This window comes from Phoxinus phoxinus (genome assembly GCF_949152265.1).
Source record: "Phoxinus phoxinus genome assembly, chromosome: 22".
Lineage (NCBI taxonomy): Eukaryota > Metazoa > Chordata > Actinopteri > Cypriniformes > Leuciscidae > Phoxinus > Phoxinus phoxinus.
In genome coordinates, this window is record NC_136897.1 from 6,138,583 (window position 1) to 6,161,628 (window position 23,046).

The 23,046-nt window shown below is 36.8% G+C and overlaps 1 protein-coding gene across 1 annotated transcript in view; it reads left to right on the forward strand.

Annotated features, from left to right (window-relative positions):
- The first annotated feature begins 324 nt into the window (after positions 1-324).
- Positions 325-23,046, forward strand: part of cse1l (CSE1 chromosome segregation 1-like (yeast)) — a 28,976-nt gene continuing 6,254 nt past the window's right edge. The window contains exons 1-18 of the mRNA XM_079597966.1: positions 325-440; positions 1,373-1,462; positions 2,113-2,255; positions 2,340-2,441; positions 6,122-6,267; positions 6,423-6,513; positions 6,623-6,730; positions 6,841-6,933; positions 7,046-7,213; positions 7,335-7,464; positions 7,591-7,656; positions 7,735-7,937; positions 19,335-19,419; positions 19,529-19,590; positions 19,684-19,820; positions 19,906-20,009; positions 20,116-20,213; positions 20,701-20,851. Coding sequence (XP_079454092.1) covers positions 1,378-1,462; positions 2,113-2,255; positions 2,340-2,441; positions 6,122-6,267; positions 6,423-6,513; positions 6,623-6,730; positions 6,841-6,933; positions 7,046-7,213; positions 7,335-7,464; positions 7,591-7,656; positions 7,735-7,937; positions 19,335-19,419; positions 19,529-19,590; positions 19,684-19,820; positions 19,906-20,009; positions 20,116-20,213; positions 20,701-20,851 — 1,972 coding nt within the window. The 5' untranslated portion in view covers positions 325-440; positions 1,373-1,377. The remainder of the gene's footprint in view (positions 441-1,372; positions 1,463-2,112; positions 2,256-2,339; positions 2,442-6,121; positions 6,268-6,422; positions 6,514-6,622; positions 6,731-6,840; positions 6,934-7,045; positions 7,214-7,334; positions 7,465-7,590; positions 7,657-7,734; positions 7,938-19,334; positions 19,420-19,528; positions 19,591-19,683; positions 19,821-19,905; positions 20,010-20,115; positions 20,214-20,700; positions 20,852-23,046) is intronic.

The following is a 23,046-nucleotide window of genomic DNA, read 5'->3' on the forward strand; positions in this document are numbered from 1 at the left end:
AGAGTTTACTAAAATATACTAATTTTATTACTACACCTTTGAAACGGATAACTTAAACAACCAACTAAGTAACTCCTAGAGAAAATAAGCATTTGGGCTAGGCCTACATTTTTGCTCAAATCCTCAGACAAGTTTAGTCTCCCAGTCTATTAAAACTGGGGGAAATATGCTTTACTACGTACATGCTTTAAAATAGACTTGTTTTTATGCAAAATATAATTTTATATATTTTTTTCTCGGTACAAACCTTTCCTATCTCTGCATCAAATTCACGCAACATACACGAGGGGGCGGTACATAATATACATACATGCGCCCCCACGTGCGCTCCTTTATGTGTCTCATTAGTGCGCATGCGCCTAGTCGTGACCGCGCACTTGTGTGAGACGTTTGAAACTTCTCGCCGGTGATTAGCACAGCACTGCAATCTAGAGCTAACGGTAAGAGCCTTTATATCTTCTCATTATTAATAAATCCACTCTCTTTTAACCTCTAGGCGTTATTAAAGAGTGAGATACTGAATTACCTTGTTTGAATGTTAACGCACGCAGCGCACGCTGTTAAAGTGAGCTCGAGAGTTAACGTTAGCTCATGAACTGACCACATCACGGATTACTTTACAGAGCGGAGTTTTCCGCTTATCTTTTACTAAATTAACCCCGTTTAACGGCTTTTTCAGCGTGCTGCATGTTAAATGGAAAATGCTGAAACGCTTTTTACTTTGACTATTACTAGGATGACTAACAGTTAGCATTTTTAGTAATGCTAACAGCTTTAGCACGTGAATCATGGCCCGAGTTTCTGTCTTTAAACTCTTTCAGAAACATCCAAACTGACACGGTGGTCACCAAAAACCAGCAGTCGCTCACACACCGATCATAATTTAGTGTTTATTCATAAATTAACGTTATAGTGAGATACCTGTCAAGGCCGTGATAGTGAGCTTCGGTCAGAGCAGGCCAAAGATGTGTTACCATCTGTCAAGATTATACATATAAACAGTTTTCACTATTAAGATACGGAATATGCAAAAGAAACATTAAATAGTAAGACTTACGTCAAAATATACTTTTAATGCAGGTCTTTAATTTGTCAGATGCGTTCAAATACACCCGTTTACTTAATCATCAGCAGAGTGTTTTGTTTACAGAATGAGACATAATTGTAATAAGTGTTAATAATAAGTATTAACTGTAAAAAGTGATTTTAATAGTTATTTCGTTAGCCTATGCGGGAAATCCTTGCTGTGGTTGAATATGTTCTATAATTTTGTAGGGTTTATTGTGAGTTATTAAAGACTATTCATTCTATTCTATTATATCTAACGTTAGTACTCTATCAGTTCTCATGGATGGTGTTTTTATTTCTGTAGCAATCATGGAGCTCAATGATGCAAATCTCCAAACCCTGACTGAGTATCTGCGGAAAACACTAAGCCCTGACCCAGCTGTGAGACGGCCAGGTAACATTAACATTTCAGAATATTAAAAAATTTACTTTGGATTTGACCATGAGAACGTATAGTTTGCAGGGCTCAACGTGAAGGATTTTTTTTTTTTTACTTGGCCAATGCATCAGGTTTTACGACATCATATTTGTAGGTCCCTGGGAAATTTCTCAGTTCCAGTGTCAATACTAGATAGGTTAATATTAGCCTAATATAAAGTTTAAACTTTACCATAGACAAGTCAGTAATAATGAAGAAAAAAGAAACTAATTAGAAGCAATGGAACAAAAATATATTAAACAGTGCCTTGAGTTTTTTAGGTAGGTCTTAGGTATAGTGTTCAGGTAAATGATGAAATATAAAATAACACTGCATAGTTTTCACTGTGAATAATATAAATGGATCCTTATTAAAGCTGATTGACGTCTTAATGCACAGATCTAAAATCCTGGCATACATACAGTTGTGGGTGTACGTGAATACTTGCCAGGGTGCCATTTTGACACAATTTTGCAGATAAGCTTTCGTGACGACGCAGCCAGTGACAATTCTACCAGCTGTCCCGGGCATAGCCCTGATTCGTAATGCATGTAGATGAAGAGATGGTTTACCAGGTGAAGGAATTCATATTTCTTGTTTGTTTTCGTTGGGTTCTCCATCTTTAGCTGAGAAATTTCTTGAATCAGTGGAGGGAACCCAGAACTACCCCATTTTACTGCTCACAGTACTAGAGAAGTCCCAAGAAGATGTCATCCGTGTGTGTTCGGCCGTCACCTTCAAGAACTACATCAAGAGGAACTGGCGCATAGTGAGTATCCTGGTAAATATTACTAAAGCAGTCTGATGTGTGATAGCTGGATGTTTAATGTGAATGTGTGAATGTTCTCTTCAGGTTGAGGATGAACCAAACAAAATATCTGATCCTGATCGGACTGCTATCAAAGCCAACATTGTAAATTTGATGCTGACCAGCCCAGAGCAAATACAAAAACAGGTACCCATTTCAGATAACCTATGAGAAGCAGTGGTTAGAATAAAGTTGCTTCACCTACATACATCTGCAGTTATTCTTCTGTTATCTGGAATAAGTGCTGCTGCTGTATAATCCACATTACTGGGTTTTTAATAAACCATATTGTTGTAGTCTCTAGAGCAGTGGTTCTCAAACAGGGGACCAGGGCAAACTCTAAGGGGTTCTCAAGATTATGACTCAAAATAAAACAAGCATTAAAATAAGCTGCAACAACTAAAATAAAAATGTCAAGATACTTATTTTAGTTTACACTCTCAACAACTGTTTCTGAATAACCAGGATTCCCTCAGTCTGCAGGGCTCACACAATGTTTAAATCCCTGGTAGCCCTTCGGGCAGGCACTCTTCGGATTTTGGTAGCCCGACAGAAATTTAACTACCCTGAATAATTATTATTTTTTTATGTAGAAAATAGGTGCCAAAACATCAATCAAAACCCTTTTCAAAACACAAATATTAACAATCATAAAATAATCAAATTACAATTGTCAATACAAATATGCAGTTGGTTCTAACTGAACTGAAATATCTATGAATTTCTATCTGTTCTTACTGAAATACCGGCATAAATCCATGAGCCTATTAAAGTGTAGCATTTTAATGTGCATTAAGACAAACTATGTGCAAATTCGTATGTCAACATCATTGAGTATTTTCTCCTTAAAACTGCAGTGAAAAAAGACTGAAACCATGGCTAAAACCGGCACTAAAGTACTATAAGTTGTTTCGGTAATGATTTGATAGATCAGAAATCATAAACAGAACAAGCATGAATACATATAAAAAAAAGGAAAAGAAAAATACTTTTGGTAAACCAGTACACTAAGTCAAAAAGAATATAGAAAATCTGCAAAGTAAATTAAAGAAAAATAAATAAGGAAATGACAATAACAATAAAGAAACTTATATATAATCAGTTCAGGGTTGGAGATTCCTTGGGAAAGAATAGATTCAATGCAATGAAAGTCAATTTTCAATGATGTTTGTGATGATGTCCCAGTACCACAATGGCTAGCAACATTGACCTTCAAAAACTCAAATAGTCCACAAAGTTACGATCCACCATGGTTAATCATTACCCTCAGGACATTTATTAATCCATTAGGATTAAATGGATGAAAACCTTCTCTTTCTGGTAAACCTCAATATCCAAAAGGTGGGGCTTTAATGAATCGTACCGATTCCTCACACCATAATATAAGGTCACCTATAAAGGGTCCATAAAATTGACCTGGAAACAAAGTTTCTCAATCTGGACTCCCAATAAGTGTTTGCTGGAGGTGCCAGGACAACACCATGCTTCCCGCTTCCAAACACAACTGACTTCCTCTACCCTACTACCAGTTTAAATCAAAGGAGTTATAGCGCACAAGCGCCCCCTAGGAGTAACACTGTTACAGTACTTCCTGGCTAAAGTACTCCCTTTCTATATATATATATATATATATATATATATATATATATATATATATATATATATATATATATATATAATTATCACACTTAACTTATTATTTTGTTTTTTATTTAAAAAAATAAAAAATAAAAAAATAATAGTATTACTACATTTTATTTATAGTTATATTTAATGGGTCATAAGCAACACATTATTAGCCGTTTAATAACATTCAAGCAAAGGCTAATCATATAAATTACTGTTATGTGTCCAACGTTGTAGAGAGTGATGCATAAAACACATTCTGAATCCGTTTCTGGTTCAATAAAAAAAATAGTAAAGCACAATTAAAAAACAACTGGTGTTGACCAAAGTGCTTTACAAAAGCCAAGGAAACAATAAGATCGAAAACACATAAAACAGTAAAGCAAAGTAAAGAACAATAAAAATGGAAAACCTATTAACTAAGGTTAAAAAAAACAAGTTTCTGGTTCAAATATATGGCTGAATTAAACCAGTATTTCCACTTGCCATCATGCACTGACAGTAAAGTTGACCAAGTGGATCAGCTATTCTGAGCTGGTGTGATTCAGTGGAGGTGGGGTTCATTTGCATATTCATGGATCCGCGTATACTAAATGAAGCAAGGGTGTAGTGTTACATTCAAGCTATTTTAAAACATGAATAAAACAATTTCACAGGGAAAAAAGCATTTAAATATTTCATTTTCGTGACAAACATTTTGTGACATTTATGCATTATATTCAACATATATTGCAGTTTAATGTTAGCCTGGGTTTCCCCATACTGCCTTTGCGCAGCGCGATTTTATTCACGCTGAAAGGCAGTCTGGATACCATGGACCAGATTTTCGCCTCATCTAGGGAACCAATCACAGAACGGGGAGGGAGCAGCAAGACGATGACGACATATATGCGACACAACTAAGCAGTTTGTTTATATCCATATATACCTTCGACCCTCATGTTTATCTTGCACAAACGGCAATAGTCGCTGAACGTCATTGTTTACACAAAAATATCTTACCCATCGTCTTCTTCCTTGTCTAATTTCTGTCACTCTACATACGTCATCTGGTATAATGGAAACGATTGGCTATGAGCTACGTACAGGTGCTTTTGATAGACATTCTTCGCACCCAATAAACGGCGCCGGGCATTCGTAAACCACGCCTCAAATATGAGAAAATGCACATGTGGTTCCCAGACCCAAGTCTCAACGAGAATTGGGTCTGGCGTTAGCCAGGCTAGTTTAATGTAGTAATGTCACTGAATTTTATGTCAATAATAGTCAATGCTTTCAATGCAGGCTTTCGTTGGATCTCTTACACAGACAAAGCCGCCCATGTAGACACTGTGTTCGCTATGTCCCGCCTTAATGCACTGTACAAATAAGAATAAACCATCTAAAACGCTAACTAAATGTGGCATGGTGATTCAAATGATAATCACCACTTTCACTGTGGACTACTGTTCTAGCAGCGTGCATGCGCTTCAGATGATCAATGCAGTCAATCACAGTTCTAATCGCAAGAGAGCATTTCAAAATGACTATTCCCAAACTAAATGGTTAGTTCGTTCAAAAAATTTAATTTTGCATTTACTCACTATCATATTGTTTTTGCACGTCTTGCAAGCATTTGAACGTCCGTGTTTACTACTGTATGCGTGTAGTTATAAATCTGTTCATCATATAAAGCTATCGTGTCTCTTCAGAAGACTTGATTAGGCCGCAATCGATTGATTATTTTTACGATGCCTTATGGCATTTTTTGCATCTTTTAAGTTTTATAGAAATTACTTTGAATGGAGGGACAGCAATCTCTCTGATTTCATAAAAATATCTTCATTTTTGCTTAAGTTTAACGACATGAGGGTTAGGACACGTATAGGCGTTCTGTAGTGATTTAGGATAAGACAAAAACAAGCTTTAGAAGATGGATTCATGAGGGACTCGCTCATTCTATACATTTTGAACAAAGGAAGTTACATGGTGTACCTTTAACATCATAACATTAGATACACAATATTTTTTTCAGCACAGATAACACGATAATATCATTAATACTCAATGTAAAGCCTAGCCCTGATTGTTGTGGACCGCGGGAGTCAAAAGTTGAGTACCACTGCCTCTTGGAACTCGGTTGGGAAACACTGCCCTTTTAATCTGCTGATGTAAATGGACATGTAGCAAGAAGTAGACATGACTTGTTTTCCCTTCTGCAGCTGAGTGATGCGATCAGCATCATCGGGCGAGAGGACTTTCCCCAGAAATGGCCAGATCTCTTGACTGAGATGGTGAACCGTTTTCAGAGCGGAGACTTCCACATCATCAATGGAATTCTTCGCACGGCACATTCCCTCTTTAAAAGGTATTTGAGACATACAGAAATAAGATGAAAGCAACGTTGTAGTCCTTTTACATAATGTGGTGTTTTAATCTCCAGTGAATTATACGTTTTTAAACCTTTTTTGAACTTGACCTTTACTTGTGTATCCAATAATTTGTGCATTATCTCTTGTGCAGATACCGCCATGAGTTTAAGTCCAATGAGCTGTGGTCCGAGATCAAGCTAGTACTGGACACTTTTGCACAGCCTCTCACTGAACTTTTCAAGGTGAAGTCAATGAGCGGTTGTAATCTTGTGATTACTAATTTCTATATATGCCATAAGCGTTACAACATGTGTGATATGGAAATTCAAATGTCTTTTTTTTTTTTTTTAGGCTACAATTGATTTGTGTCAAACTCATGCAACCGATATCAACGCCCTGAAAGTGCTCTTCTCTTCTCTAACGCTTATTTCAAAACTTTTCTACAGCCTTAACTTTCAAGTAAGTCTGCACTCATTCCTCTCATGACACCTTTTTCACTTTATATATTCTTTGTCTGTTTTTGCAATTAACCTCTTGATTCTTTTTCTTTCTTTTTTAAATTTCTTCAGGATCTTCCAGAGTTCTTCGAGGATAACATGGAGACTTGGATGACAAATTTTCATAACTTATTGACCTTGGATAACAAGTTGTTGCAAACAGATGTGAGTTTGTTCATGTTACAATATGACAACATTTGCAGAGGAGTGCTCATTAATCTTAAACACAGACTTCAAATAAGCAAAATTAAGAAAATAAATGTAACTTTTGCTGTAGGATGAGGAGGAGGCTGGTCTGTTGGAGTTGTTGAAATCTCAAATCTGTGATAACGCTGCACTTTACGCTCAAAAATACGACGAAGAGTTTCAGCCCTACTTGCCTCGCTTCGTCACTGCTATCTGGAACCTGCTGGTCACAACAGGTCAGGAGGTCAAATATGACTTGGTAAGTGGATTGTATTTAAAGTTTCAAGACTTTAAAATAATGTCTGCCACTGGATTCTTTTTAGTGTTCATAGTGCTGTTAGTTTTCTCTTAATAGTACCTGATAATATTGTCTGTTGTAGCTTGTGAGCAATGCTATCCAGTTTTTGGCGTCAGTGTGTGAGCGGCCGCACTATAAAAATCTCTTTGAAGATCAGAATGTTCTCACCAGTATCTGTGAGAAAGTCATCGTTCCCAACATGGAGTTCAGAAGTATGTGCCAATTTATTTTGTCATGGTCTTCTATGTCAGTAGTTAACAAAGAAACTGGCTAATGAGATGTACAAGTAATTCAGAAGGATTTTTACATGTTGTAAATTGATATTTGTATGTGAATAGGTGCAGATGAAGAGGCTTTTGAAGATAACTCGGAGGAGTACATCATCAGAGACCTTGAAGGCTCAGGTCTGTTGATGCTACACTATATTGTTCAGGCACTTGGCTTTCTTGATTTGTGTAGTAAATGATGCCTTCTGTCCTCAGACATCGACACAAGGCGTAGAGCAGCCTGTGATTTGGTGCGAGGCCTCTGTAAATTTTTCGAGGGCCCGGTGACTGGCATCTTCTCTGGCTATGTGAACTCCATGCTGGCAGAGTATGCCAAGAACCCTGGTGTGAACTGGAAGCACAAAGATGCTGCTATCTACCTGGTGACATCTCTGGCCTCCAAAGCTCAGACACAAAAGGTGAGAAGGCTATAGATGGTGTTTTGATCAAGTTGTTTTTATCGATCGACCAATAAAGAATTTTTCTTTTATTACCAATTATTAGCATGTTTATGTGCCTGATAACTGATATATAGAACCAATATTTATTTATTTTATTTCTGTTTTTGACAATAACAGTAGCACTGAACAGACTGTTTTATTTAACACTTTTTAAAAAAATTGCAATTTCACTCCCTCCTTACATGCAAAACTAAACGTACTTCAACATCAATAAATAGTCTGAAAGAGTGCAAAAATAAATAAATATATATATTAGGGGTGGAGCCGAATACGGTATTCGGAAAGGCACAAATAACGTGTTTTTTACAAATACTTATTTCGAACAAATACTTAAAAAAAATATTTGTATTCGGGAATAGGAAAAACTTTATATAAAAAAGCTGCGTTTCCTCATGAGACTGCAGTGCATGCCCGGATGAGTGAGTGAGTGACGGACACAGGCTGCTCCACAGCAACAGAGAGGGCTCGGCTCAGCGAAAAAAACACTTAACTGCATCACTATTTTTGTTGAATAGATTTTTGTATCTTAACTGGGTTCCTGAGGCAGTTTATAACTTTGGAGAAGCGGAGTTTGATCGGGAGATTATTCCATTACGCTGCATTATTGACGTCTGCAGTCGGATGCTCATGGTTGCTTAGTTTACGTAGCTGTTTAGCGCGGTAATTTAGACAATAGGCTGTAGACAGAGTAACGTTAACGTTCGGTTATAAATGCGTGTGTAGTTGTCGAATTGTATGCACGTGTGGGAGTTATAGGTTTAAGGTACTCTGTCTTTTGCAGACAGCAAGATGTAGGCTGTAGGCTTCATAATGTTCACAATGGTATTTTATTAGTTGTTGGTTTAACCATAAATGAGGTAATGGCTGTTATGTTATTTTCTTTTCAATGACGTTCCTTGTTTCATTGCTGGATTTATGGAAAAACATCAACCAATATTGCATATCCATAATTATTATAATGGATATAATTAAAGAATACTTGCACTACAACGTAAATTTGAAGTGTAAGGCAAAAAAATGGGTTTTTACGCCTATTTTGAATTTTACTCGAAGACAAAGATCCCCCCCCCCCAACCAACAAATACAGATACAAATATCAGCTGCTTTGCACACCCCTAATATACATATAAATATATATATATTAGGGGTGTAACGGTACATGTATTCGTACCGAACCGTTTCGGTACAGGACCTTCGGTACGGTGCACATGTGTACCGAATGTAATCTTTCACGTAAATTAGGCTAGTTTAGTGTGCGGATTCTGCGGAACATACGTCAATTCCGAGTTTCCACACGAACATATTAAGTGTCGGAAGTCTCCGCGTTGTGTTGCCATAGATATCGAACATAGATATCGAAGAGCTTTGTAGATAATGCGTCTTGCGCTTGAGCTTGAGCGCGTGAATTTTTTTTTTCCTCCAAAACACTTCAGCGGAAATCCCGCCCTGCAGCTGACTCTAAAGTTTTCATTGGTCATGCTCATGTCAAACAATCACCTGATCCCTAAACCTACCCGTCACTGTAACCTAAACCAATGAAATCGGCTGCAGGGCGGGATTTCCGCTGAAGTGGTTTAAAAAATAAATAAATAAAATTCACGCGCTCAAGTGCAACGCGCATATCTACAAAGCTCTTTGAGAACTACAAACAAACTGGGATTGGTAATGCTGCACTCACTGTCTGTAATCCATAGTTATTTATATTATTCATTATATTCTATGTGATATTGGTTTAGGAGTATTTTATTTAGTGGAGAACTTTGCAGCTGTATTTTATTCCTTATAATTTTTTTATTTTATTATATATATATATATATATATATATATATATATATATAAATAATATTAAAACGTTAATAATAAATATATATATTATATTTTATAAAAAAAAGTGTAAACAAATTGTAACAAAAAAAAGTTTATAGTAAACATTCAAACAACCAGCAGTTTAATGTTTGCATTTCTTTCCCTTACTGTACCGAAAATGAACCGAACCGTGACTTTAAAACCGAGGTACGTACCGAACCGTGATTTTTGCGTACCGTTACACCCCTAATATATATATATATATATATACTGCACTCTAACTAGTGTCCTTTTTTTTATATATATATATATATAAAATCTTCAGTAAGGTAAACAAACAGGTAATGAATATAGCATGTAAAATATTTCTAACAAATTTAAAAAAGCTGTTGCGTCTTTTTTACTTATAACAACAGCATATTAACAGGCAAAATATATTTAGTCTATTGTTTTTTAACAGAGAACATAAATGCATGACAGGGGAGTCTATAAACTCCCCATAAATATAATAATTAGTTTTAAACTACAGTTTTAAAAGGTTTATGTGTTGTTTGATAGCTTAAAGAGTGAAGAGAATGGAACATGCTGAAATACGCAAACAACATTGTCAGAAAAAAATAACCAAAAACAGCAAATACATCATCACTATTAAGGTGCGTATACACTACAAGCGACAAAGCAACACGTTTCCATTCATTTCAATGGGTAGCGGGCGTTTTCCGGTGACGCGCGATTACGGCCGTTGACAACCTGATGGGGCGTGTCTGGCGACGCGATAAAGTTGAGATCTGTTTAACTTTATGCAAACGAAGAGCGACTTTCGGGAGCGACCAATAGAAGTGAAGTCAGTGGAGAGCGCGTGATCATCTGTCACTCTGACAGAGGCAAGTTGAACGAGAAGCTAATTTTAGCAGTCAGAAACTGTCCTATAAGTTGTGATTAGGGCTGGGCGATAAAACGATAACGATAATTATCGCGATATCATTTTTCTCGAAAAAACGATATCAAGAGTTCGATAAATGTTCGATAATGTTTTTGCGCCAAAAGCGGAACGAATCTCATTTGAACCGCGCGCCACACGGACCGTTTATCCGCTCGGCTTAAGCCCCGTTCACACCGCCAGCGACACGCAGCGACAAAGCGACAAGATCCCATTCATTTCAATGGAGCGCTGGCGACTTCCGGCGACACGAGCGACAGTGACCGTTGGCGACATAATGTGGGCGTGTCAAGCGACAGAAGACAAGCGACAAAAGTTCAGAAATTTCAACTTTATGCAAATGAGAAGCGATTTTCGCGAGCGACAACCAATAGGAAAGAAGACTTTCAGTGGAGCTCACGTTACGTCACCGTCTCGGAGTGCAGGCAAGACAGAGTTCGAGGGCGATTTCACTGTTCTATATGATTTGACTAACCACATTCATGGATATAATAAAATGATGCATGGAAAAGAAACTGTCGACAGTCTCAATGAGTTTAATTCATTTATAGTTCGAGTGTTGTAAGTTTTTGATGCAAGTTTAGCACTGCTGCAGTTCACTTTACAGTTTCCCCTGCATTGTGTTGACTACTAGAGACAAGAAACTGTATTATTTGTCAAATACGAATGACGTTTTAGTCATTAATGACCGTATGAGTGAGTTCAATTTGTTGCTTGATCGATCGTTAATCTAGTAAATGATTTAATCCACTGAATACTGCTATGGGAATATAAAAACACTCTCCCAACAGCATACCGTTTCTTTTGAGCCTATAATTTCTAGTCAAATTAAAATAATATAAAGTTAGTTATCACTTGTGATGGTATTTAGTATAAATATGGCCAGACGTCCAGTCAACCAATAACATTAGAGCGACAGCACTACCAACGCCCACAAGCGACTTCACAGTACAGAGACTAGCGACACACAGCGACAAAATCGCTGGCGGTGTGAACGGGGCTTCAAAGTCCAAACGGCAGCGCAGCGCGAGTTCACTAGAGCAGACGCGTTTACTCTGATCGGTCTCGGTCACTAGATCCAGTGAGAAGCGCTTGAATTCAGCGAAGAACACACGTCTCAGTGATTTAACCCAGTTTAAAGGCAGATGAAACAGCGCTGACGAACAGGAGAAACACTGCGCAATGATACAGAGAAGGCTTTTCCGTCGACACATTCCCATCATTTACCACGGATTTAACGTTACTGTAACGTTAGCCTAGTAATAACTGCACCATGAAATGTGCGTGGGATATATAACGTTATATATATATATATATATTAGAGCTGAACGATACATCGAATTTTCATCGTCATCGCGATATGAACTCCCGCGATGAACACATCGCAACAGACAGCCTGACACGATGAATAATGCCTGGTTCAGATTAGCACTAACTTACACGTTTTTGACTCCTAAAATCTTGTCGTGGACAAGAAACATGTCAGACTACACGTTGCTTTCCGACCAGTCATCGCGTGCTGTCACACACACACATTCACTCGCAAACATTCACTCGCACGCACAGACACACAAACACACACACTCACTGTCCCTCGCTCACTCACGCACACGCTCACTGGCGCACACACACACTCACTGTTGCATTCACTCACGTCTCGCCTCGCTCTCATATTCAACCCGTCGTGGAGGACCGTTAAAGAATTAAACATGCTATAGTCTTTCTGTCGTGAAGCATCGCAGACTAGGGCTGTTGGAACGAATTTCGAAATTCGAATATAATTCGAATATTAAAAAAATCAATACTATTCGAATGCTGAAGTTACTATTCGAATATTGCTTTTTTTTTCTTATTTTATTATATGATATCTTGCCTTTCTCGCCAACTTGGCTTACACAGGCATGTGAAAATTAAATGCTTTTGTTTCGTCTGATAAACAATTAAAAAATTTAATCGTAACACAATTGTGCGCGTTATCCACGCTGCATCGTCATAACAATACTGTCAATAATGGCGGCGAGCAATGTCTCCATGGAAACGGAGATCACCACTCCTGACAATTTGAGAAGCGATGTGTGGAAGGTGTTTGGATTTCAAATCATAAATGGGAAAATTAAATCACAAATAAAGTCTGAATGAAATATCACTCCTCAACTTGCAACCTTACTGTGCGTTCACACCGGACGCGAATAGCGCGTCAAATTCGCGCCTGCCGTGTCTAGTTATACACTTGACCACTTTTGTGTCCTTTCGCGCCTGACGCGCTATTCGCGTCCGGTGTGAACGCACCATTAGGGCACATCTGACAACGCTACACCATGACAAGCTATAGGCGATCTGTCCAAGGAACCGCTGCTAAAACAGGCAAGAATGACTTATTTTCTTCTCTTCATCACGGGGCTTACCAGCTGTCTGCTGTCCTAGCCGCGCAACAATCACTGACAGAGTTGTGAAAATCTGACACAACATCAGACAACTGATCAGTGGAAAAATGTCCATTCAAGTTGCCAAATTAAAGTCATTCATTTTGTTCCGCTGTTTTATTGTTAATAAAAAAACGCGATCACCCGTTTCTAAATGTTTACTGTAATGTTAGCTGTCCCTCTAGTGGACAGAACGTGTAACAACAACAACCAAATGCTATAGTGGCATTGACGATCCATAAGCCTGTGTAATGTCGCAAATATTAATAATAGGATGAATTTGAGCATTTAATATTCGAATATTATTCGAATATTAAATAAAACAAGGAATGGAATTCGAATAGTATTATAGAGGAAGATTGACAGCCCTATCGCAGACGCGACATAGGTTGTCGCCCATTATGACACACTATACGAGATGAAACGTTGTTGTTACGAATCTCTACGACACCCATACGTCAAACGGATCGTGCCAAAATCGCGCTAAAATCGTGTATTCTGAACCAGGCAGGTAATAAACGTTTGACCTATCACGCAAAGAACCTATTAAAGCACTAAGATATGGGAACAGTATAGTTAACAATCACATTTATCGCAAGTCATATCGTCATCGCAATATTAAACAATGTTATCGCACATCGCAGCTTTTCCTCATATCGTGCAGCCCTAATATATATATATATATATATATATATATATATATATATTGAATTGTATAATATTATTAATGTAGACAATGTATTAAATGACTAATTGAATATAATTACAGTTTTTAATAATGAATTTAGGCTACTGGTTTTCATAAATACCATAGAAACCATAAAGTTACATTTTATCTGTGGTTATCATGATCTAAATGCATGATGCTGGATGGCCAATGGTTAACGTTAATTTAAATAAAACTAAAGAATAAAATAATGTTGTTTATTGTTTAAACTTTTTTTTAACAGATGTTACTGTTTTTGTTAATGAACATAAATTGTATATAGTTAAATCTGCATCCTAACTCAAGCTAATACTACTGAAATAAAAATATTTATTTTAAGGAAAAATGACAAATGTTTGAATGTTCTACCTCGGATTTGTGAAATGTTCACCTGTTTGGCAACTTAGCAAGTGTTTGTCATGATATATTCTGACAATAAAGAGTAGTTTAAAAACAACGCTCTGGTTTCTACAGCTTTCACTTTGGAGTAAAAATCTGTCTTTAAACTTGAAATAAATAAATAAAGATTTGACGTTTATCGATAATTATCGATATCGACTGATATAAAAAAAAATATCGTGATATTTTTTTTTGGCTATATCGCCCAGCCCTAGTTGTGATATATTTCCGTGTACATACAGTGGTATTCACAGTCCTGACTCAGAGCCTGATTGGTTTCGTGAACCCATATGGACCGGTATTTGCCCGTTTGTTGCAATTAATTAGCCGCGATGGCAAAAAGCACTCACAATTTCTCGTTCATCTTTAATATTATCCATATTATGCACTGATTCCATTTATATTTAGAATTTTCCTTCCAAAATGTTTGTTTGTAGTGACAAGAAAACGGATTTGTTGTCTACAACATGGAGAAACATGCGTGAATGTCACTCACAAACATTACTAGGCAACCAGTAGCGGGAACGCCCACTAGCGACCTAACCGCCAGCCACTGGCGACCTGCAGTGACAAAGTCGCTTGTAGTGTGAACAACGTGCCATCTCATCTGGCATGTTATCAGAATTATTAATAAGGTTTTTAAGAGCTATATGTTATTTAGATGTTTATTAGCTAAATACATTTTAAATAATAGACTTTAGTATAATTTAAGGAGTTTTAAACGAGTGGATATGTTAAAAGTTGCATTTGGTGGTGCTGCAGGAGCATCTGAGCATCAACCCAGTGAGTGAACGGCACTATGAACAAGACTTCATTAGACTAATGATGAACAGACAACAGGGAGATAATTAAATTCAGCACTTTTATTTCCAACATGCACTCATTCATGGCTGTTTTATTTAATTCATGTGAAATTACGTCTTTATTGGAACATGACTTGATGGATTAAGTGACTCCTTGACTTCATCTCTATTTTTTTTAGCGGCAAGTTTAAACTACATAAGCAGTTATATAACATCTCATTTGTGCATTAATGGCTGTTATGTTAAATACAGTTGAATGATTAAGGGATGCAAATAATTTGACCTTTGAACACCATTGTTGACTCATCTCCCCTCAGGCACGCAGTTCTTTAATGGCGGTTTTGCATTGTTTTGCTGATGGCTTACTTAGTGTGAAATAAAGCGGTAAAATAAAGACCAGGTAATCACATTTTTGCATACAGTACACCGAGAATGACATGGCAGCCAGCTGGATATAGCACAGTGTAGTTTGAAATTAAGGATTTAAAGTGTCACTCGTGTATCCAGTGAGAGCAGAAATAAGATGGTATGATAGAGTTCGTCTTATTGCTAGTAGTAAAAAGGAAAATGCTCTCAGAATTTTATTTTTCATAAAGTAAATATTACAGTTAGAGCTGCATAATTAATCAATAAAAGATTGCGATCTCGATTCAAACACCCACACTAGTGGTCGACAGATATTTGGCATTTTTAAAATATCAGCATCGGCCGATAAGTTTTTCTGATTGGCCGATGTGTTGGAAGCGGGACTTTTATTTTGACCGGCGCTAGGCCTGAGAACAGAAGAACGCAGTGCCTGATCACACAGCGCTCACTCACATTCTCCGTCTTCATTAGTTTACGATCTCTGTCGGTCATATCTAATACTTTGTTGGACTCAACTGGTAAACAAAAAGTAAATGTTATGTGAAAAAGTAAAGTGTTTGCTTTTATATTATTTGTAATAGAAAAGGTAAACAATCAGGCTAAAATACTTTCTTATTTACCGTCAACATTCAGCAAATGCGCATCTACATAATTTAAACAAATCTCTTAATATCTAATAAACATTTAATTTCACAAACCTTGCAGATTTAATCAAATGCAGCTGTGATATCTTGTGAAGTGTGCATTTGTAGCCTGCATAAACGTGTTTCTGCAAATGTGACGGTCAGTCCGTGTGACGTGAGTGAATGCGAACAGAAGATCAGCTTCACAGGAGACACGATCGAAAAACTTTAAATCCTTCATTTTAATATATGCTGTGCTATATCCAGTTACACTGCGTCATATTCATATCGTTTTCACTGTGCTGTATGTAAAATCAGCGTTACCTTGTCTTTATTTGAAAAAATATGATTATCAGTGTGCATGAAATTACCAGATTACTGAGTGCCCTGTTACGGTGTTTACTTTCTTTCTATTCACATATTGATATATTTTTAAACAATTACTTTATTTGTGAAAAATACTGTAATAGGATTGCAGATTCAAGAAGTTGCAAGAAAGATTTTTTTACATTACATTGGCTATTGATTGAAATAAATGTAAAAGTGTATTTTATATTATACACTTTTACATTTATTTCAATCAATGCATGCATACATACACACACATATATAAATATCTGCCATCGGCCACCCTGCTCTCTAGGATATCGGCATCGGCCATAAAAAAAAAAAACTATCAGTCGACCACTAACCCACATGATCTTAATTCTAAATGACAACGATTCCACTTTCTTTTACCTGTTCACATCACAATTGTCAGCGGAGCGCGTTTTCAAAACGTATTCTGTTGCCACCCATGTTAATGATTGAGAGGGTCGGTGTGAACTGTCACTCTTCCAGTGTGAACTCTCTCATTCATTGATATGGGCAGTGAAAACACGTTCTGCTGACTCTCCGCTGACACTTGTGATGTGAAACAGGCTTTAAACCAAAGACTTTAGGGGCCTTTTAAAGTACGATCATCGCACTGCAACATTCAAATCTGCGTTCATGCTGCCGCTAATCCAGAGAGTATGAAGCAGCTTCACAAAAAGCTTCTTTTCAACCACACATTATCATTATTTTTGCGTTACAAACATTTAAATAACGGGACAAATGTGTACTGAGATAAGTTTATAGTTTGGGTATTAGGGCTGGGCGATATGACGATATTATCGTATATCGACGATGTCTCCCAAGTATCGCAATGACGATTATAACATTCGTTTCTAGACGATAATCGTCGATATAAAAAAAATGACATAGCCTATATTTCCCATAGCCCTATAGACATATTTATTCACATGCAATAATATGAATGAAATATTTCTTATAGTTAGGATTAGCATTAGGAATAGAAAATCGATTCTTCTTGATAGAAAGCGCAAGACGAAAGAACACTTCTGCACGCGCGATGTGTTCTGAGCTGCGCACTCAAACAACGAGCCGCCTCTCACATAATGCACGGACACATACACACAGAATTATATCTCACAATTATCCTTAGTTAATTTATAGAATCAAATAAACATGAATAAACATCAGAAGAATAGTTGTTTCAACCACAGAAAGACGTCAGTAGCCTACACACCTTTTTTTAAGTTCAAATATCCCCATAAACACAGTCGATTTTGTCTTCGGTGGAGAAAGAAAAATACTCGCTGCCACCATTAATGATGATCAAAAAACAAAGGAAAAAGAAAATAACTCACTGAACTTTTGTAACTTTAACTAACATTTTATAGGCTATGCCCGTTTTTCGGTGCTGACTGCTCTAACGGCAACATGAGTGTGTGTAGTCGAGACCTTATGCGTTCCCGGTCATACATTATCCTTACTTTTGTAATTTTGTTAAACATTTTTTCTGGATTTCTTGATCTTTAAATTATTTTTATTTCATTCATATGCTATTCGTTTTTATACAATTTTGTTTTGCAGACGAAAAAAATAAACTATCCTGTTAATTTAGAAAAGCAGAGATATAGCCTACAAAACATGACCATTGTAATTAAAATTAAAATTACGTTATATTGCAAACGGATGAAGAAATTTCGTTGATTTGAATCTCTCATGCACGCATTCGGAGTTTATGTTGGCAGCTCCGTTACAGGCTATTGGAAGCGTTATACTTTGCTTTAAATAAAAATAAATAGGCCAAGAAAATATCCATAACTTTTAATGACTTCTGTCTCTAAATAAATAAAGCTATAATTTTTATTTCGTAAACGGCGGTGACATTGGAACTCTATTAGACCAAAAAGGAGGAGGGGAAAACCTTTTTTCTCATGCAGAACGAAAAAAATCGCTTTTAATTCCTAATTTTAGACAAATAATAAATATAGTATAGTTTAAATACAAGTTTAAAAACAGCGCTACATATTAGGAAATTAAACTGATCATCATTAAATCAGGCGATAGGTGTTGGGGGCGGGGCTTGGGTAGGCGATATTATTGGATATCGCGATATTTAAGGCAATTATCGATAAAAATATTTTTTACATATCGCCCAGCCCTATTGGGTATGAATATTATGTTATGCCCTAAATTAATACATGATTAACTAACTGTATTTTTTCTATGTACATTTCTGAAATGCATTTTCTGTAAAGCTGCTTTGAAACATATAATAATATATATTGACAAAAGCGCTATACAAATAAATTTGAATTGAATTTAATTAAATTAAATATCTATATGGTAAAATAGAGCAAATCACCTTTTTGAAAGTGTTTTGACATTTGTATGTATCGCTTATCTTGTTGCGACAGGAGACTGTTTTTAAAAAGTTTGTCATTTGAATTATTCATTCAAGATATTAATTTAAACACTGATTCATCCAATAATTAAACAAGTCTTTATGAATGAGAACTTGACTCCATTCAAATTTTTGTTTTCATTTTGTTCAAATTAATGTTTTTTTTTTTTTTTTTTATCGACTGAAGCAATGAACATTTTGTCAGAACCTCTAGTAAATTACATGTTATTTTGTTTAGTTGTCTTTTTTTTTTTTTTTTTAGAATCGTGGTAGAATCGTGATTCTCGATTTATCCGGAATTGTGCAGTTCTATTGACAGTTATAGGCCACACAGAAAAATGTGACAATGCTGATAATTAAAAGTTGCCAAATATCAACTGATATATCGATCATGGTGATTGATCTGTTGACCACTAGTCACAAAGAGCTGCAAAGCATCCGTTACGAATCGGGAGGAATCAATCAGTTTCAAGAATATTTTGCATCGGATTTCTTTTTGTTTGTGAACTGTTTGTCTGAGGTCCAGTCTTACAAACTTTCACTTCTGTTTTACAGCATGGAATAACACAAGCCAATGAGTTGGTGAACCTGTCTGAATTCTTTGTCAACCACATTCTAATAGACCTGAAGTCTCCCAACGGTAATTGACGTCTCATTTAACATTTCAGACAAATTATTAGTTATATATACTGGAACTGCAGTTGGATGGTATTGCTTGGAATGAGTTGTTTTCTTCTTCATCCCCTCAGTGAACGAGTTCCCAGTTTTGAAAGCAGATGCCATCAAGTATGTCATGACCTTCAGAAGTCAGGTAAGCACTTTCTTTTCCATTACCTTGTGTGCTTTCCGTTACACAAGTGTCCTTCGCTGTGTGTGATGGTGTGTCTTCTGTCTGGTCCTCCAGCTCCCTAAAGAGCAGCTGTTGGAGGCGGTTCCTCTCCTGGTGTCCCACCTGCAGGCAGAAAGCATCGTTCAGCACACCTATGCTGCACATGCACTCGAGAGACTGTTCACCATGAGAGGAGCCAACAACTCCACCCTGTGAGTTTATACACTACATGAGAAGAGTGTCATGCTCTGAATTTTGTTTCATTGTTTTTTGTTCTAAACTAATCCCCTTTTTCAGCATCACACCTACTGAAATGGCACCGTTCACAGAGCAGTTACTCAATCATCTGTTCAAAGCTTTAGCAATCCCTGGCTCATCTGAGAACGAGTACATCATGAAAGGTAATTGGCTGTTTAATTTTCACAGACCATTTTGGTCAACGTTATTTTGTTTACTTTAATATTCTCCTATTTACTCTTTGACCTTTTCTGTTTTCCACCTCTCCAGCCATCATGAGGAGTTTCTCCCTATTGCAGGACGCCATTGTGCCCTACATCCCCACTCTCATTGGCCAGCTCACCCATAAGCTCCTCCTTGTCAGCAAGGTGAGCCAGTCAGTAAATCTGCAGTCCACGAAAGGGGGCTTTAATTCAGGTTGGTGTCCAGTCAATGTGGTCCTTGTCTCAATCCATGGCATTGGATTCACTGGCAGGACACAGAGAAAAATCTGTCCATTAAAGGGGACATTTCCCAAGCCGGACTTGATCCTAAAGGCAGGACTGAACATCTCCATGCAAATGTTTCGTACACTGTGTGTTCAGCATGGCACACTACCATACTTTTCAGCATACTATTTTACTAGTAGTATTTCTGAAGCATGTAAATTATCAGAGAATAGCCACTCACTAAATAAAACATAATCTAGTGAGCTCATTTGCCAAATTTAAGACTTCATTTAATCATTTAAATACACTGCTAATATAGTAAGCAATATAGATTTTTTGTATGTACCCCTCCCAACATTAAATGCTTTCTGGATATTTAGGGCACCCTGTTGAAAGATTACTCTTTTATTATTTATTCTCTCTACAGAATCCCAGTAAGCCACATTTCAACCATTACCTGTTTGAGTCACTGTGCCTGTCCATCAGGGTCACCTGCAAGGCAAATCCAGACACCGTGAGCAGCTTTGAGGAGGCCCTGTTTCCGGTGTTTACCGAGATCCTGCAGAATGATGTACAGGGTGCGTTACACAGTTATAAAGTTGTTAAACTCTTAAACCTGTTTTCACACAATTGTGTGACTTGCAAAAGCGTTAGCAGTTATTTGTTAAAACCGCAATATTGTAAAATATTACAATTTAAAAGCTTTCAATTCAAATATATTTTATTATGTTATTTATAATTTTGCAAAGCAAAAAGAGTTTTCAGCATCAATACTCAACAGGGTTCCTACAGGGTTTGGAAAAGTATGGAATTTGAGTAATTTCCAGGTCTGGAAAAGTATGGAAAAACGAAAGCAGAGTATGGAAAAATATTTGCATTTCCAGACTATTGCCCCGGTTTAGTTTTCTACAATAGAAAATCTAATGAATTTAAAATATAATAATAAAAAAATGCTGTGGATTCACGAGGTCACGCATACATGAAATCAGATATAGTAATTTATCCCCCCTTTGACTGGGATAGAAAACCAGCCAAGAGTGAGGTGATGGGGTGGTGGAGGGATGCTGTGAAACTGTCATGATGGGACACATGTGATACCGGCTTAAATCCACTTTTTGGGGTGAAAATACTGACATGCCTAAGACTTTTGCACAGTAGTGTATGTTATAAACTTTTTTGTGCCCTCGAGAAACTATTCACATGTGCATGTGAATTGTTTTGCATGCTTGCGCATTACAATTTCTAGTTTTATATATAACCCATGTCTACTGACACTACAGCAGAATATATCAATAACTGGCTTAAAATCATTTTTGGGGGGTGAAAATACTTATTTTGCTTGGGAGGTCTCCTACAAAAAACGCTTTCATTTTCTCATAATATATATTGCACATCACCACATTTTTCATGATTCTCACACAGGTTCGATGATTCGGTCTCTTTAAATCCCTCATTGTCACGAGCCTACTCTGCTGTGATTGGTCTACCACTTACAGTGCTTGTCCCACACCACTACTAAACCTACACTAACCAACCCATGCGTATCCTGTGCACGTAAAAACTAATTCTCGCGTATAAATTGCACGATAAACACAATAGGTGCTAGGGACGCATTTAGTGTGACCGGGTTGGTTACCCAGTGACGTGTAGCCGTCACGGAAGTGGGATTAGGGTTGCCACCCGTCCCTTAAAATACGGAATCGTCCCGTATTTACAAGTAAGATGATGCGTCCCGTATCAAATCAATAAGGGACGCGATTTGTCCCGTATTTTACATTAGGCCCACATATAGTTGAATAAAAACATAAGGATTTTGCAGTATGGATAATACTAATAGCAAATATAAAGAAATCAATTTCTTAGTAGAGAAGCTCATTGCGTGATTGCATTTTAGCGTCTTTGTTTCTATAGCGACTGAGTCTCGTGAACATGCGCTGTAAACCTGCACGTTTTTTAACCCCTTGTGCGCTGTTCGGGTCTTTTCGACCCCAAATGACGTTTGCTGAAATAAATAAAACATTATATTTGTCCAAATGATGTGAGACTTTGCACGGTTGACAACACTTTCTACATCTACAAAAAAAATTAAATAAATTTGAATAATATCTGTTTTTTATGTTAGTGTGGGGGGAAAAAGTCACACTTGTGTTGTTTCAACAAAATGTCATTTTGAAACATAAGTTTTTTTTTTTAGGATTTATAGTTTTAGAAGGATTTATTATATTTTTTTTACTTAGGCTATATAAATAAATATTTTTTAAACAAAAACAGTAAAAAAAAAAAAAGTTTAATTCACTTTATAAAAGACCCACATTTCTAACGTTCATGGATATAAATAATTTGACATGGTTTAGTGTAAGATTTTTGCCCATCTTTTGGAAAATGCTGTTTTAAAAGTAAAGAAATTATCACTTTAGTAGATGGCTGCAGAGCTACACCATTTGCTATTTGACTAAAATACATATTTTCAATAGCTTTTAGTTGGATTCATATCTACATATTATGAAATCAAAGTTCAGCATTGCGGGGGGGGGGGGGGGGGGGGGGGGGGTGAATGGGTGTCCCTTATTTTGCCACACTGAAGGTGGCAAACCTAAGTGGGATTCAAATTCCTGATGACTCGTTTTAGGTGGTTCAAAGTCGATTCTTTCTTTTGAGAAACAATAACTTAATTTATTGTGTGGCATTCATTTCCATACCTTTGCTGAGAGCTGCATTACACATTGCATGAAAGGGAATATTTGAAAATGCATAATAGGGGCACTTTTAATAT